General features: G+C 44.6%; 1 protein-coding gene across 2 annotated transcripts in view; it reads left to right on the top strand.

Annotated features, from left to right (window-relative positions):
* The window catches only part of GARRE1 (granule associated Rac and RHOG effector 1), an 82,040-nt gene that overhangs the window by 36,568 nt on the left and 27,544 nt on the right, over nucleotides 1-17,928 (top strand). For both annotated transcript variants that reach the window (XM_044256286.1, XM_044256285.1), the window contains exon 3: nucleotides 17,562-17,768. In XM_044256286.1, coding sequence (XP_044112221.1) covers nucleotides 17,562-17,768 — 207 coding nt within the window. The remainder of the gene's footprint in view (nucleotides 1-17,561; nucleotides 17,769-17,928) is intronic.

Below are 17,928 nucleotides of genomic sequence, written 5' to 3' on the forward strand. Positions count from 1 at the left end.
TCTTAAATGAAATTCTTTTTCAGTAGAAATGTAAGTAAAAGAATCAGACTGGCTCGTGATCCTTGCCTTCATTCCACAGACAGTCATTGCACACTTTATTTGTACCAGGTACTGTCCCAGGTACAAAGGATACGGTAGTGAACAAGATGGAAATTCCTCCTTCCAGTAGATGAAAGAGGACTATAGTCTTAGATAAGAGGATTTGAAAAGGCATCACTCAGGGCAGCTGGGTGGCTCTGTCGTTGGGCAGCTGCCTTCGGCTCAGGTTGTGATCCCAGAGTCCTGGGTTCGAGCCCCACATCGGGCTCCCTGCTCAGTGGGGAGCCTGCTTCACCTTCTCCCACTACCCCTCCTTGGGTTCCCTCTCTCGCTGTCTCTCTCTGTCAGATATATAAATAAAATCTTAAAAAAAAAAAAAGAATAAAAGGCCTTTATAGGCAAAAAGCAGGAAAAGAAAGTTTCAAGCACGGTAGATTGGTTTGGTGAAGACCACCTTCCTATAGGAGAGGGAAGGCATCTCTCCAGCGGATTACCTGACTAGGTCATTCCGGTTGACAGGTTACAGGTTTCATTCCTGGGGGAGGCTGAAATTGCAGTTCCGTTAAGTGTTAAGTCTTGGTTTGTGGGGCTTGGATGTGGGGCTTAGCAGAAGAGACTCCTCTGGAACTCCTTATTTCTGTTTTTGAATAAAGACCTGGAGGAGGTCAAGGAGTAAACCCTGTTGATAACCGGAAGCAGGAGCCCAGGTGGAGGAAAGAGCTATTTCGGAGTTTCTGAGGCCGGATGAACTGAGTGTTTAGAGCGTGGAGAGGATCTGTTGTGGCTGAAGCTGCAAAAGGGAAAGTACTGGGAGTGGGCTCAGCCTTTGTGGAGGGCAGACAGCAGGACAGGATCCCTGTGTAGTGAGTAGTGCTGTCACTTCTCTCCCTGGCCTCCTTCACCCCCTGACTGCTCCAGGCTTTGGTCTCACGCTGGGGCCTCAGGGTTAGAAGGGTGTGGCCCTCTGGGCAATTGCTTTGCCTTCCAGAAGCCCAGGGCATCTACAGGGATCCCAGGAGTTGTAGTTCTTTAAGGGGACTATATTTTATATGTTCTGGCAAACTCAGTGGCTTTTCAAGTATCATCACCTTGTAAATGGGCAGGCAGAGTTTAAATCAAATCTTCATGTCGTTGAACCTTGGCTTCCAGTTTGATGGACTGACAGATGTCTTTTTTGTACCTTGTGATTACCCGAGAATCTGCTTGAAATAACTGATTTGTGACCACTGACTGACTTTTAAGAACCTTAATTCATAAGAACCAAATAATTTATTTTGGGTAGATACATGCCAGAAATACTGTAAAGCAACAGTAATAGAAAATATTAGGGACGGATTCAAAATATGATTTTCATTAACCTGAATGGAATTAAATTAGCATGTTCCTTTTTTTTTTTTTTTTTTTTGCCTAAAGGTAAAATTCAGTATTACTTCTTTCTTTCCTTTCTTGTTTTGACTCGCAGATCTTCCATAATAGATTGTGGAGTAAATATTTCCTAACTATGTGCCAAATGAAAATCCAAGTTGCTATTAATCAGAAACTGAAGTTCACTTCATAAAAAGCTTATATAGTTGTAGTTTTCAGGCTGGTCCTAATTTCAAGTCACTCTTTTTGGCTTATACTTTTATTGAGGTGGCTCTTCTATTATCTAAATTGTCTTCAGATTTTAGCCTTTAGAAGAACCTATAATTTAAGCACTTGGAATTTGCGTGATTTTATAAACTTCATTGTGGAACAACAAGATTTACTGCCTGCCCAGCCCATTCTGTGTGGGTGGAAGCTACTGCGGCCAGAGGGCATCTGCCACTCTGGAGGCACTGGATTCTTTGATTTTGACTGCCCAAGACACACTGTGCAACCACCTCATTATTCTGAAAATTGCTAATTAAAAGAAAAATAAGGAATTAAGTGAATTTCCTGCTTCTCTTGTACAACTGTTTTTCAGGGTAACCAAATAGCCCTAATGGATGGGAGAAGTTTCTTCTGTTTAAAAGAAACTCAGTATTCTTCTATGTAGAAGGGATGATAAAATTAGGAAAATCACCATTTTGCACACCAAAATGAATTGACTGACTCAGGCAAGTGGTAAACCATGGAGGATAAAACCAGTTGATAAAAGGTCATTGAGGAAACAAGATGGGATATGGAGAGAGACAAACCATAAGAGACTCTTAATCTCATGAAACAAACTGAGGGTTGGGGGGAGGGTTGCTGGGGTTGTGGGGAGGGATAGAGTGGCTGGGTTATGGACATTGGAGAGGGTATGTGCTAGGGTGAGTGCTATAAAATGTGTAAGCCTGATGATTCACAGACCTGCACCCCTGGGGCAAGTAATACATTATATGTTAATAAAAAAAATTAACATTAGGGATCAGGGAAAAAAATGTCATTGGGAAAGTTCATAAGGGAAAGATCAGACGTTTTCCACCCAAATCCATTGGTCCACCTCAGTATCACTGAAAGTTAGGCCACCAGTTAGTTGATTATGAATCCTAAGAACCACACAGTACCCCATAGTATATTCTTCTATTTTTCCCCTCTCCCCAGGGTGGGAGGGGACCTGAAATAATCTCATTGATCCTCTAGAACAAATTCCCAATCTAAGTGAAGTAAGTGTAGTGGAGCAAATCATAGAATACCACAAGGAAGCCATTAGACAAATCAGAATGTAGCAGATTCTATAGTCAGTTGACTTGATTTGTTTAATCAAGTCAAGTAGCATGAGAAAAAAAAGAGAGAGAGAGAGAGAATGCGATACAAGGCATCTAAAAACAGAGTTAAGAGATATGACAACCAGGGGTGCCTGGCTGGCTCAGTCAGAAGAGCATGCGACTCAATCTGAAGGTCATAAGTTTGAGCCCCATGTTGGGTGTAGAGATTACTTAAAAAAATAAATATAAAAAAAAAATATATATATATATATATAAAGAGATATGACAACCAAATAAGAGCTTTTGGGGATTGAACTTCAAATAAAAGTACATTTTAAAAAATACATTTTAAAAAATAATTTTGGGGGGGTGCCTGGGTGGCTTGGGGTTTAAGTTAAAGCCTCTATCTTCGGCTCAGGTCATGATCCCAGGGTCCTGGGATGGAGCCCTGCTTCGGGCTATCTTCCCAGCAGGGAGCTTGCTTCCCTGTCTCTCTCTCTGCCTGCCTCTCTGCCTACTTGTGATCTCTGTCTGTCAAATAAATAAATAAAATCTTTAAAAAAAGATAATTTGGGAAGTTTGAACATGTACTTGGTCTTGATTGATTGGGATTTGCTTCATAACATTCCAGGGGTGCCTGGGTGACTCACTGGGTTAAAGCCTCTGCCTTCGGCTCAGGTCATGATCCCAGGGTCCTGGGATCGAGCCCCGAATCGGGCTCTCTGCTCAACAGGGAGCCTGCTTCCCCCTCTCTCTCTGCCTGCCTCTCTGCCTACTTGTGATCTCTGTCAAATAAATAAATAAAATCTTAAAAAAAAAAAAATGGCAGCAATAAAAGGTGGTGTTGGGGAGAAGGGTGAAAAAAAACCATGGCAAATGTTAGTGGTTATTGAAGCTTTTTGATTGGTATATGAGGGTTTGTTATACTCCTTTTGTGTTTGGATATTTTCCAAGTTTAAAAGAAAGGAGCAAGAAACTTTTTTAGGAGGAGTGTATCAGGAATACCCCGTAAATGATTCTGTCCCGTGGAGGATTTGTGCTTATAAAGTGGTCTTGTAACAGAACTCGGAGTGTTTAGGAAGACTCTTCTGTTTTCTGTCTCCTCATAGAATAGTCCACTTCTGGCACTTCTGATCACCAAATGTGTGATGTGGGGTAAGGGTGGTTCTCATGCCAGGCAGTTCTGGGTCTGTTTTGACACTGTTTCCCTGAAGCTAGGATCAGACCCCACAGTTTAAGGGCTCAGTCCCAAAGGAGTGTCCTCCTCCCCTTTAGACACCAATTTCAAGGCCAGGGTGTTTATTACCCATGCTTCATACCAGCTGGCTGTAAAGCAGAGTATCTCATGACCCCCATCATGGGTTCCCTTAATTTGCTAGAGCAGCTCACAGAACTCAGAAAAACACTTTACTTACTGAATTATAAAAGGATATAACTCAGGAACAGCCAGGTAAAAGAGATGCATAGGACAAGGTATATGGGAAGGGGCAGCAGCTTCTGTGCCTTCCAGATACACGGCTGTCCTCACATCTCCACGTGTTCACCCACCCAGAAGCCCTCTGAACCCTCCTTTGGGCTTTCTCAAGGCTTCATTCAAGGGATTGATTCGATTGTTGGCCATTGGTGAATGATTGGACCTCTAACCCCTCACATTCCCAAAGGGGTGGGCCTGAAAGTTCTAAATCTCTAATCTGACAACTAGCCGCCCTTCTTAGGGGCTTTTCTCAAAAGTCACCTCATTGACATAAACTCAGATCTGGTTTAGAGAGGCTTGTTATGAGTAACAAAACACATTTTATTGCTCTTTTTTTTTCTTTTTTTTTAAGATTTTATTTATTCGACAAGAGAGAGACACAGTGAGAAGGAACACAAGCAGGGGGAGTGGGAGAGGGAGAAGCAGGCTTCCTGCCCAGCAGGGAGCCTGATGCTGGGGCTCAGTGCCAGGGCTCAATGCCAGGGCTCAATGCAGGGCTCGATCCCAGAACCCTGGAATCAGGGCCGGAGCCAAAGGCAAATGCTTAACCAGTGAACCACCCAGGTGCCCCACACTTCATCTCTCTTATCACACGGAAAATTCCAAGGGTTTTAGGAGCTCTGTGCCAGGATTTGGAAGAAGACCGAAATAGGTATTTCTTGCTGTAAATCACAATATCACAGGAAGTATTATTGAGGAAGTTGTAGTGAATAAAAGAAAAGCAGGTATATTTCAGAAAAATGAAGAAAGGGACGCCTGGTGGCTCAGTGGGTTAAAGCTTCTGTCTTCGGCTCAGGTCATGATCCCAGGGTACTGGGATCAAGCCCCGCATCTGGCTTTCTGCTCAGCAGGGAGCCTGCTTCCTCCTCTCTCTCTGCCTGCCTCTCTGCCTTCTTGTGATTTCTGTCTGTCAAATAAATAAATAAATCTTTTAAAAAAAAAATGAAGAAAATAAAAGTGAATCTAGGAAGAAAATGAGAAAAGAAAACCCACCCCATCCCCCAGGCAGGACCCCAGCAAGTAGGTAGGAGTGCTCCTAATTTTGGTAACTGAAATGGCAATGTTGCTTTCCTTTAGGAGGAGAAGACTTAAAATTTCATATTTGCTAAGAAGATTTGAGTGGCCATAAGGGAAATACTAGGTTTGGTGGGTTAATTAGAAGGAGACAGAAACAAAAGAGTTCATGGAGTGTAATTTTACACAGAACTAGGTTTCCTGAATTATTCTTTACTCTGAATGTTTATGGTTACTGGTCAGCTTGTGAGATCTCACAGGATTAGATAATAGCCTGTTTTGGCAGCCTCGCTTGTCTTTACAAATAAAGATTCTGAATGTGTGTTAAATGACATTTGCCTGCAATCCTGGGACCAGCCTAGATAGGGCTTGTGTCTTCTGTCCCTCCACTGCCTCAGGCTCGTGTGCTCACTTGACGTGTCCATTCCTCTGTGAGACTGCATTTCCTGGCCCTCCAGCTAATGCTGACATACCCAGAGCCAGAAAAGTAGAAAGAGCCTGATGTGAAGGAACCCCTGTGAGTTCCTGCTCACTGCAGGACCCCTCCTGAGGCCTTACCAGCCCCTGGAAAAGGCCTCAGTCCCTTGGTTGGCTTTCCTTTTCACCTCGCTGCTGCCACCCCACTTGCTGGAGAAAATACCCAAGAGCTGGCTGTAAGCTGGCAGAATGAGTGAGGACAGTCCAAAGTGCTCCAGGCTGGGGGCGCCTGGGTGGCTCATAGTCTTAATGTGTTGATGCAGATAGCAGCAAATAGATAACGCACACAGAAACATACAGGGAAAATACATCATTTTACTCCCTTACGCATATCTCTAAACAGAATACCTGTTCGTTACATACTGGCTCTTAGTTTGAAAGAATAAGGGTACAGGTATAACAAGTGTTATATCTGATTGTTCATTCATGAGTGTTTTGCTTACAGGAAAGCCTTACGTGGTTTGTAGACTTCCTTTCTCCACAGTAGTTGTGATCTCCCCTATGCCTGTTGGTGTTGTCACCCTTAAGGTCATTTCAGGGTTTGCAGGTGGTGTCTGTGGGCTGGTGGCAGAAGAGCTGTCCAGGGAAAGAAAGCAGGAAAAGTTTTGGGGGAAAGAATCTGATGTCATTGGCACAAAGATACTGGCACTTTTGATGCCCTCAGCCCTGTAGTCACCATGCTGTTCCTGGCTTGGCTTGGCTTTTTTTTTTTTTTTTTAAGATTTATTTATTTATTTGAGAGATAGAAAGTGCATGTGAGCAGGGGAAGAGGGAGAGAGAGCAAAACCTCAACCAGACTGCACTGAGCACAGAGCCCAACACGAGGCTCAGTCCCAGGACCCCAAGATCATCATGACCTGAGCTGAAATCATGAGTCGGACGCTCAACAGATGAGCCACCCAAATGCCCCTTGACTTGACACTTTTATGTGGAGGGTAGCAACTGCTTCTTCAGCAGATACATAGGAGGAATTGTCTACTGTACACCAGGCACTGAGAATACAACAGAGAGCAAAACGGAGATCCTGCCTTCGTCCAGCTTAGCCTCTAGGTGGGAAAATAGGCACAAAAACCCCCAAAACAACAAAAACAACAAAAACATGTGCAAAGGTAATGTCAAGTAGTGGGGTGTTGCTGTGAAGCAAAATGAAGGATAAGGGAAGAGAGAGAGGAAAGGATGGGACTCTTGAGCAAAGTCTGTGAGAGAAACAGCTGTGTGAATTCCAGGAGGAAGAATGCTCCAGATAGAGTAGTAGTTCATTCGCCACTGGGTCAGGGTGGGCTGTCCCTCAGAGGACACTTGGCAGTGTCTAGAAGTATTTTCAGTTGTCACAAAAATGATATCCCCCAGTTATTTCCATGCTAGGGATAGGGTAAGAGGAGTCTTCCTCATTGAGAAGAACTTGACTGTTACCCCAGAGGGCTTAGAATGGTTTGAAGGAGCAGGTTTGAACTTGCATGCTAGGAAGTTAGAATTTTACTGACTTCCTGTATATTTGGAGGACAAATTTTTGCCATCTCTGAAGACCTCAGTTTCCCTTTCTGCTTCTTTTTTTTGTTTGTTTTTAAGATTTTATTTATTTGACAGACAGAGATCACAATTAGGCAGAGAGGCAGACAGAGAGAGAGAGAGGGAAGCAGGCTCCCCGCTGAGCAGAGAGCCCGATGTTGGGGCTCCATCCCAGGACCCCGAGATCATGACCCAAGCCGAAGGCAGAGGCTCAACCCACTGAACCACCCAGGTCCCCCCCCCCTCTTCTTCTGACTAATATCCCAACCTTCCTATCCCACACACGTAAACCCTTGGTGGGATGGTGTTCCTTGCAGGAAGTATAGAACAGTAGGTAACCAGACTCAGGCCCCAGCTCATGAAAGACATAAGTTTGCAGAAGCACAAAGCTCTTCGATTTGTCTGATTTTCAATTCAGATTTATTTGGAGAAGGCAGAATCTTGGTATTTCTCTCCTCATAGCCCGTCGGGTTATATTTCAGTCCTGCAACGGAGCAGAAGTGTGGCTGCTCAAAAGCTCCCCTCTGCTGCCCCATTCATGCTCTCCTGCAGCTCTTCCTCTCTCAGAAGTCACCCTAGGAGGAAAGGATTGCCCTCTTTTTGCTTTAACAAGAGAAACAGTAACGATTCGAAAATGTATTCCAAGCAGTATGATCCGAGAGGCTGTGGTTACTGCATCTCCCGCCAGTGCTGCTGGCATCTCTACAAGACCAGGGATGCTGCTGACAATGCACAGCCTCGAGCAGGAACCCCCCTCTCCCCCGCCACAACAGTGACATCTCTGGCTCCAAATGTCGATAATGTTGATCCGGAGAAACCCTGAGGTGGTGGGAACTGGCTTGTGCCAAGATGTGAGGCAGGAGCTGTGCTCAGGATTTCTGAGGAACAGGAAGAAAGCAGGGTGGCCAGAGCTGAGGGGAGGATAGGAGATGTGTTCAGAGAACAGTCAGGGCCCAGATCTTGCAGGGTATTGTAGGACAGAACGAAGACCGTGGATTTTCCTCTGATCGCAGTGAAAAGCCACTGGATGATTTTGAGCAGGGGAGTGCAATAACCTGATTTCTGTTTTATAATAATCCATTTCCTGTGTGGAAAGTGGACTCTAGGGGAGAGAGGAGATGCTGTTGGTTGGTTGCCTCCTAAAATCCAGTCTCCCCTTCTTCCTTAGCAACAGAACTCCAGGTTTGTTTCTGTTTTGTTTTGTTTTGTTTTCAGGCATACTGTGCCCGGAAAAGGGAGTATACTCCCAGCCTTCCTTACATCCAGCGTCACTTGAGTAAGTTCTGGTCTGTGAAGATGTAACTAGAGGTTTGAGATGAGTCTGCTGCCCCAGTTGGCTGCTCTCTAGGATGCAGGAGGATGGCTGAAGGTCATTTAGCCCTTTGACCTATGAGGTGGTGAAGAATGTCGGCCTGGCGAGAGGATGCAGAGCAGAAAGATGGGAACTGGGCTCCTTCTGGTACCCGGGAGTCCCCATCTTGGTTCTGGACGGCTGAACCCTAGGTTTATTTTTTACCTTAGAAAAAAGAAAGAAGTAAACACCACTCTTGCTTAAGCCACTGCATTTGTTGTTGTTGTGTATAGACAGACCTAATCCTAATTGAGTGGGACAGGAAGATCAGTTAAGAGGCTATTATAGTAATTAATCCGAGGAAGAGATGATCGTAGCTTGGAACAGAATGCTGGCAGAGGAGGTGACTGGAAGCGGTTGGACTTGTTTTTCAGTGAACGGCTCAGAGGCATTAGGTGTATTCACACTGGCCTGCAACCCTCAGCGCCATCCATTTCCAGAACGTCCTCATCTTCCCAGACTGAAACCCTGCTCCTTTAAGCAGTACCCTCCATTCCACCCTCCTCCCAATCCCGGGAAACCTCCTTTTCTCTACCTTCTGTCTCTGTCAGTTCTCCTGTTCTCCGTACCTCGTATCAGTGGGATGTACAGTATTTGTCTCTCTGTGCTGGCTGCTCTCATTTACCTTTATGTCTTTAAGGCTCACCATGCTGTAGTAAGTGTCAGCGCTTCCCTCCTTTTTAAGGCTAATTGATATTCTAGCAGTTTTATTTGAACATAGCACTGTGGGACACTGTGAGTGCATGAGAGAGAGAAAGAGGGGTCGACAATGACTCTGGGGTTTACCACATGAGCAACTGGAGCTCTGGTCATGCTCTTTAATGAAATGGGGCAAGAGTAGGTTGGAATAATAGGTCTGCAGTGCCTGTTAGATCTCCCAGGGGCAATGTCAAGTAGATAGTCAGATATACAGATTTGGAGTTCAAGGCTGAGGTCCAGACAGGAGATAGGAACTTGAGAACAGTTGAGTCAATAGATGGTATTTGAAGCTGTAAAACCAGACCAGGTCGTCAAGGGAGTGAATATAACTAGGGAACCAGAGGGAGAATGGAAGGACGAGTGAGCCCTGGGGCACTCCAGTATTAAGAGGGAAGAGATGACCTGGGAGCAACTGGAGAGTGAGGTAGAGACAGAGCAAGTGCAGTGTCTTGGAAGCCCAGAGAAGCAGGTGTTTCAGGAAGGGGGAAGGGGCCCCCATCTCAGATGCTGCTGGGAGGAGGTGGAAGACCCCCTTCCCTGCCTCAGCCCAAGACTTTGCCACAGTCCTCACGAGTAGGAATACCACATGCATGACAGAGCCTGTCAGTCACACGGGCATGGTGAAGCCCAGCTCAGTGAAGCACAGGGGAGGCCTGGCCTGCCACATCACCTGGGATGCAGAGGCCTTCTGCTCAGTGTTGTACGGTGAAGATGATATTGATGGAGTGGATTTCTACTTGTAAGTTCCCCATTTGTCTTTTTAATCATTTCTTCCATTGAGATAGGGTTGTTGTTTTTGTTTTTGTTTTTAAATATTTATTTATTTGAGAGAGAGAGAGACAGCATGAGCAAGGGGGGCAGAGGGAGGAGGAGAGAAAATCTCAAGCAGACTCCACACTGAGCGCAGAGCTGACCCGGGACCCCAAAATCCTGACCTGAGCTGAAACCAAGAGTCAGATCCTTAACTGACTGAGCCCCGCAGGTGCCCCTAGTAGAGATAGTTTACTATTTTCTTCTTAAGTCAGTGCCTTAACCACTCAGATGTCCCAGTGATAATATTTTCTTCTTGATTGAAGTGACAACTTTTTTTCTTAAAGATTTTATTTCTTTATTTGATGGGGGAGGGAGTGTGTGTACAAGCATGGAGAGCGGCAGGCAGAGGGAGAAACAGGCTTCCTGCTGAGTAGGGAGCCCGATGTGGGACTTGATCCCAGGACCCTGGGACCTGACCTGAGCTAAAGTCAGATGCTTAACCACCCAGGCACCCTGAAGTATTAACTTTTAAAGAAAAATACACTCCTATCAACAAAAAGAATTTTCTGAATTCTGATAGGCTCCCAGGCCATAAGCTTGTCTGGGTAACTTAAATATATTTTATCTCTGCCTGTAGAAACCCATAATATTACTTTGCTTTATTTATGGAGGAAACTTTCATTTTCAATGGGAAAAATTACTGGAAGAGCAGTCCTTTTGTTTACCATAATTAATGTGGACTTAGTTACCTTGAGTAGCCTTTCATGTTTTCATGTCCTGAGTGACATTTTATAATTATCCTTATTAGTTATGTTAAGATTTATAGCAATGTATGGTGCCTGGATATAGCAGTATACAGTTGGTTAAGCAACTGCCTTCGGCTCAGGTCATGATCCTGGAGTCCCAGGACTGAGTCCTACATCAGGCTCCCTGCTTAGCAGGGAGTCTGCTTCTCCCTCTGACCCTCCCCCTTCTCGTGCTTTCTCTTTCTCTCTCTCTCTCTTTCTCTGTCTCAAATAAATAAATAAAATCTTTAAAAAAGAAAGATTTATAGCTATGTAGCTAAAATACAAAACTTCCTATGTGTGTTGGCATCGTATTAAATTGTTGATATATTTTCTTTTGGAAAGCAGGCTATAAAAGAGAGTATATAAATATAATCTAGTTTTTGCAAAAAAAAAATCCATCTTTAGGTACAAATGTAGGCTGTAGAGGAAACATGTAATCAGTGGTTATATCTATTTAGTGATATTTAGTAGATTTTTATTTAACTGATCTTTTTCCCCCTAATTTGTTTGCAGTGATTATGTATTACTGTTGTAAAAGATTTTGTGCACCAGAGTGCTCAGCCCATGAAGTAGGAGTTCTGAAACTGTCTCTGTTGATATTTTCACCAGCAGGCAAGGGCAGCATGTCCAGAAGCAGAATATATATAATCTTGTGTGAATAATCAGCATTTGGTGTTGGTTCGGCCATTCTTGGGCACACATTAGCTTTTCTTCCCTTTCTTCGTTCTCTCCTATACATAGCATGGCAGCTTGCTCTAGGTTAGTATTGACTGCAAAGAGATCTTTGTTGTTTTGTTAATTGCCTGTTTTAAAATTTTTAAATATTTAAACACTCAACTGTTTTAGGTCAGACTATACATAGTTTCAGTAAGTTTGTTTTTTACATTTTTATACTGTAATCTAATCTTTGCAGAGCACTTTCCGTAGCCTGGCCATGGTCCGCTGCATTCTCTATTTCTCTGGAGACGCATTTAGGTCTCTATATCACATTCTGCTCTATTGGTTAGATCATTATGTAATAACTCTGGAATTATCATATGAACAAAGGAGCAAGGTTGAGGATACTTGGAACCAACTGTTGTGTTTAAGGTAAAAGTAAATATTGCAGAGAAAGAAATGATTGTTTTGGAATTTCTAATAAAAACGGCCAATCCAGATTGACTCCATTTCATTTACTCTAGACTTTTAAACTGATCAGAAATAAATGTTAGAATTCCTGGAAATGTTTGACAGGGTGGTGTTTGTGACAGTTTTATTTGTTCTTCACTCCGGGGATGTGAGAGAGACAGATTGTTAAGTGAGGTTGAGTAGGAAATGAACTGGGTAAGACACTGTGTGTTTTAATGTGAAAATCACAAGGCATGTTGGGAGATGGAGTAGATTTGGGTATTCCATCATCCCAACACAGGCATGTGTTCAGGGCTGAGGCAGACCTTGCTTGGCCTCGAACAGCCATAACTAAAACCAAATTTTGAAATATGTCTAGGAAGATAGAGTTCCATTGATCCTCAGCATCAGTGGGGGCATAGAAAGCATGGTCTTTTGGGACTCAAAATTAGGGTTACCTTAAACTAAAATCTGTTTTAATTAGTAAAATGTAAACATCACCAAAAAGAAAAGGTTTTCTGGTTCTGTCCATCAACACAACACCCTTAGCAGCAGATGTGGTATGTGGACGTGGATATGGGAACGTGAACTCCTACCTTTTCCTGCCGCCATCAAGGAGTTCCAGAAAACAAGATTTCCTTTTGGTAGATCCTTAAAGGCTGATTATATCCAGAATCCTCCATGGACATTGAGAAGCAAGAGGGTCAAGGTCACTGATGGTCTTTATTCAGGAATTGGGCCTTTATGGGGGATTTAAGTCACATTGAAAGGTTTCTTTTAATGCAGAAGTCTGAAATTGGCCTAAAATTCCATCAACTTGGGATGCTTTGGATAGATTAATCTTTTTTTTTTAATGTTTTATTTATTTAAGTAATCTCTATGCCCAACTTGGGGCTCAAATTCACGACCCCGAGATCTAGAGTCTCACGCTTCTCCGACAGAGCCAGCCAGGCACCCCTAGATTAATCTTTTAAAAATGCAAATGTCAATTAATTCCACTTGCTTTATTCATAATTCTTAAATGAGACTGATGTGCTGAAGGACTGAACAGATGTTTTTGGATTTGGTATTCCTCAGTAGGCGGGAGAAGCTGCTCTTTCTCCCAAGCCCCTTGCACCCTCTCCCTATTTCAAATTGCTGTTTCCAGCCAGTCTTAGCAGCTGCTCTCTGCTGTGGAATCATTAGCTTTTGAGACTCATGCCATCTCGGAGTGCCACAGGCTGTCCCGCTTGAAACTTTTGTCATAGTCCCTTTTCTATAGCCAGAGAAGACGGAGCCATGCCTCTCAGTCTCTGTTCCCACCCCGGGTCCTGACACCATGTGGGAGAAGTCAGGGCTCCTGCACAGGGCTCTTCCCCTCTTCTTAGGAGCCACCACTATTGTGGCTGCGTCCTGGATCATATCCTAGGGAGACAGTGGCTTGGTGGTTAGGAACACAGCTTTTGGAGTTGAACATATCTGGCATCAGGTCTCTGCTCCACCTCTTATCACCTACATGGCATTGGAGCAGGCTTCTTTCTTGAAGCTTCAGTGTTATCATCTGTAAAATGGGTACATTTCTCTTACCCACAGAGTTGCTTCCCTGCAAGTAAAGTGCTTGGTATGGGTTAAGCTTTCAATACACGGAAGCTGCTGTTAGAGCTGCAGGTGTCTGTCCGCTGACATTTTAAACTCCAGTGTCTCTGACCTCCCCACTCACCCATTTCCCCAATCCCACAGTCCAGGCAGTGGTCTCCATGCAAAGGACAAAATACCTGGCCACGGCCCTGAGGTCACATGCTTTCGAGTACACAGCATTAGAGTCTGTATTTCCTTCCAGGTTCGTCAGGAAGCCCCAAGGACTGGCCCAGGTCTGATGGAGGCCGGTGGGATCTGTTACAGGAGGAAACCTGGACTGTGACAGGAGATGGGTAGAGGCAGGCTGGAGGTTGAGCTGTGTCCTCTCTCAAGAGAACACAGTGTTTATGCATCTCTTACTCTAAGCAGAGCTCTATTTGATTGGCTTTTAGTGACTTGTTCCCAACACAGATATTTTGTTGCAGCTGTAATTGGGACTGATGGTGCATCTATCCTGGGGAAGGGTGGGGAGAAGGGGCAGGGGAGAGATTGCTGAGCTCTGGTTCTCATCATTCCTTGTTCACAGGGAAGAAATTTAAATTAAATGACTCATCCAAGGTCAAACATGTAAAAATGGTGGAGACAACATACCGAATGTCTGCCTTTTAAACTGTTCTGCATCTTTACCCCCTTATCCCTGCAGCAACATCCTCCTTCTCCCATGAGAAACGCACCCCAGCCCTTTCCTCCCATCAGGCTTTTCCCAGAATTTTCCCCTTTAGAAGGGGGAAAAGTAGTTTCCTGTTCCCTTAGTCCTTCCCTCAGAGAGCTTTTTCCTTTCCTCATCGCCCCTTTGTTTTCCTTCTCCAGCAGCCCCTGACATACAATATTGACTTAGCAGTTTGTTCCCCACCATTAGAAAGTGTGATTGAGGGATGCCTGGGTGGCTCATTTGGTTTAGTCACTGCCTTCAGCTCGGGTCATGGTCCCAGGGTCCTGGGATCGAGTCCCGCATCGGGCTCCTTGCTCGGCGGGGAGCCTCCTTCTCTCTCTGCCTACCACTCTGCCTGCTTCTGCTCTCTCTCTCTCTCTCTCTGACAAATAAATAAATAAATAAAATCTTTTAAAAAAAGAAAGAAAGAAAGAAAGAAAGTGTGATTGAGCCTCCAACTCTTTTGATTTCAGCTCAGGTCGTGATCTCAGGATCCAGAGATCGAGTCCTGCATGGAGTCCTGCGTCCGACTCCGCACTCAGCAGGGAGTGTACTTCACTCCCTCTCCCTTAAATAAATAAATAAATAAATAAATAAATAAATCTTTTTAAAAAAACACAAAGACAGAAAGAAAGAAACCCTCATGAGGAAAAGGACTTGCTGACTATCTCTTTTGTAGTGTCCTTTGGCCTTTTGTTGTGCTTTGTACATACTCAGTATTTGTACACTACATACGTGTTGAACAAATGAATGTCTTGATTGTATTTGTCAGAAGCTGTAAGAACGTGACCCCAGAGCACATGGTACCTGGTGTCTCCACTTCCTCCTCTTCCCACCTCCCCAGAGCCTGCCAAGAGGCTGAGGAAGGAGGAGGAGGAAGAGTTTGTGTCTGAGGAGTCAGCTCCACTCCTCCTGTGTTTGCGCTGCGTGGGGCTTCAGGATACCCTCATTTCGGCCTAGGTCAGTTAAGGTTGAGTGTATCATGTGCCTGGTCTCGGTGCTGCCAGCCCACAGCTGTATCTAGCCGTGTCTAGCCTGTTGGAGGCAGTGGGGCACAGGAGCCAAGAGCATAGACACTTGAGCCAAGTGACCACTCTGTTATAACCAGTTTGTGTTCCTTTGACAAAGTTTCATAACCTTTCTGTGCCTCGGTCTTACTGTCTGTAAAATGGGACTGACTTCATACTGTTGTTCTGAGGATGAAATGAGGTGCTCCTTGGTAGGCATGGTACATAGATGGTGTACACATGAAGTGTTCCGTGAAGGCCAGATGCTGCTACATACAATACGAAATATATGCTGTTCAGTCTGTTTCTTTCACGTGACTCTGGGTTGCTAGGACACTTCCTCTGTGTCCCTTACCTTGCTCCAGCTGGCGTAGATCAGTCATGGGAAGGAGCTTTGAGACAGGTATGAGTGGAAACCCAGGAGGTTTGGGTGGGAGTTCAGCCTCTAATTGTTCTCCATAGAGGGCTGATGGTTTGGTGTGAGATATGTGTGAGATTATTTGTTTTAGTCTGGCCCTGGTGAGTTCCACAGGGGAGAATCAGAGTGAACAAATATTACCACTGAAACTTGCCTGACTTTCTCCAGGAAGCAGAGCTCTGACCAGTAGCGATGGAAAAGGACAGCATCTAAAATGTGTGCTGGGAGGTGAGAAGGCCCAATTCAAGTTTCACTTTTAGGTGCTTCAGGGGACAGGACTGGACCAGAGGGTGGGCACTAGGATCAGATTTTAGTTCTTTGTAAAGGCTGTGGAAACAGTTCCCCATCCTTTCCCACCTCCCCAAGGCAGTGCACCAAGTGCTAGCAGCAAACTGTGCTCCTACCAATTGAATAAATTGTAAACTCAATAAAATAACTTCTTGAGTAAGTAATCTACTGCATGAACCAATGAAATATTATAGACCCTCCATGGAAAATACGGTAAATGTTATGGAACATGATAAAAGATAGTTTTGTTATTATTGTCAAATTTAGTATGGACAACACAACTAAAATTTAAGAGAACTTGTCAGTAATCTGGAAGTTCTCTGCTCAAGTTGCTTTGCATGTGACAAGTTCTTACTCTCTCTGCTTAGTGGAAGCCTGCTTCTCCTTCTCCCTCTGCTTGTCACTCCACTTGCTTATGCTCTCTCTGCCTCTCTCTCTCTCTCTCCCCTCTGCCAAATAAATAAATAAAATCTTAAAAAAAAAAAAATCAGAGAATGGTTTTGGCCATTGCCAAGGATGGCATTGCACATTTGTATCTTAAAATATTAATTGTATATAGTATTTTTTTGGCATATAAATTATTATAGTCACATATTAACAGTATGTATTAGCATAGTATTATGTATGTAGTATTTTTTTTTAAAGATTTTATTGATTTACCTGAGCGAGAGAGAGCACAAGAGCAGGGAGGAACAGAGGGAGAGGGAGAAGCAGACTCAACTGAGCAAGGATTCCCAATGCGGGGCTCCATCCCAGGACCCCAGGATCATTAGCTGAGCCAAAGGCAGATGCTTAACTGACTGAGCCACCCAGGCGCCCCTGTGTATAGTATCTGCTAATGGACAGCTCCATCAACCGACTAACTACTGATAGGTATCAGGAGAGTGAATTTCGACTGTTGTGACAAATAGAGTCATCCAGTACATTTTTTTTTTAAGATTTTATTTATTTATTTGACAGAGACAGATCACAAGTAGGCAGAGAGGCAGGCAGAGAGAGAGAGGAGGAAGCAGGCTCCCTGCCGAGCAGAGAACCCGATGCGGGACTCGATCCCAGGACCCTGAGATCATGACCTGAGCCGAAGGCAGCGGCTTAACCCACTGAGCCACCCAGGCGCCCTCATCCAGTACATTTTGTTGACTCCTAGAAGACTGGTCTGTCAGCTTTGTTTCTTTGTTTCCTAAGACTGGAATTATGACATACAGCTATGTAATAACACTGTTACCAAAATAACTTGTATCTTTGGATTCCATTTCTAATAGAATTCTTATGGTCAAACTGACCTTTCAGATTTTCATTTCCATGGCTTTTATTGTGCCTTCTGAATCCTGTGTACACATAACTGGAACTGTGGGTTCTTCTGGTTCGTTAGGAGCCCAAAGACAACTAGGGTTAGGGTGAGCCAGAGTCCACCTGAGGGGAGTAGAGAACAGAAGTGTGGGTGGGGGGAGGGCAGTGGGAACTGGGAAGGCCCATTTGAAACTTGGGCTTTGCTATTGGGTTGCAACATTTTGGCTTGTAGACATGAGGCACCCAGGTGCAGACAGACGTGAGAACAAGCATCGTGCAGAAGCAGGCTGACTGTCGAACTTGCTATGATTTCACATTTCCGGGTTCTGTTACCTCCTGCTCACACTGATGGTTAACAGGGTGCTGCACTGATGGCGGTGGTGACCCGCACGCTAACCCCCCCCCCCCGGCTCTCTTGTTTTCACAGGTGTTGGGGCGATGTTTCTTGACGGTGGTGCAGGTCCATTTCCAGTTTTTGACCCAGGCCTTACAGAAGGTCCAGCCCGTGGCTCACTCCTGCTTTGCCGAGGTGGTTGTGCCAGAGAAGAAGAACGGTGGCGGCAGCGGCTTATCTGGCGTGAGCCACACGCCCGAGTTGGAGGAAGCTGTGCGCTCCTGGCGGGGCGCTGCCGAGGTAACCCTGACTTGGGGGAGATGGGTGCCTTGTGTTCAAATAGCAGAGGCTTCAGACGACTTTTGCCAGTTGGTACCTAAAAGCAGTATTTCATTTGGAGGTGTTAGTTTTGAATGTTATCATTCCCTCTTTCCTTCATTTGATGGTGACTGCCTCTGGG

This window comes from Neovison vison, chromosome 7 (genome assembly GCF_020171115.1).
Source record: "Neovison vison isolate M4711 chromosome 7, ASM_NN_V1, whole genome shotgun sequence".
Classification (NCBI taxonomy): Eukaryota; Metazoa; Chordata; class Mammalia; order Carnivora; family Mustelidae; genus Neogale; species Neogale vison.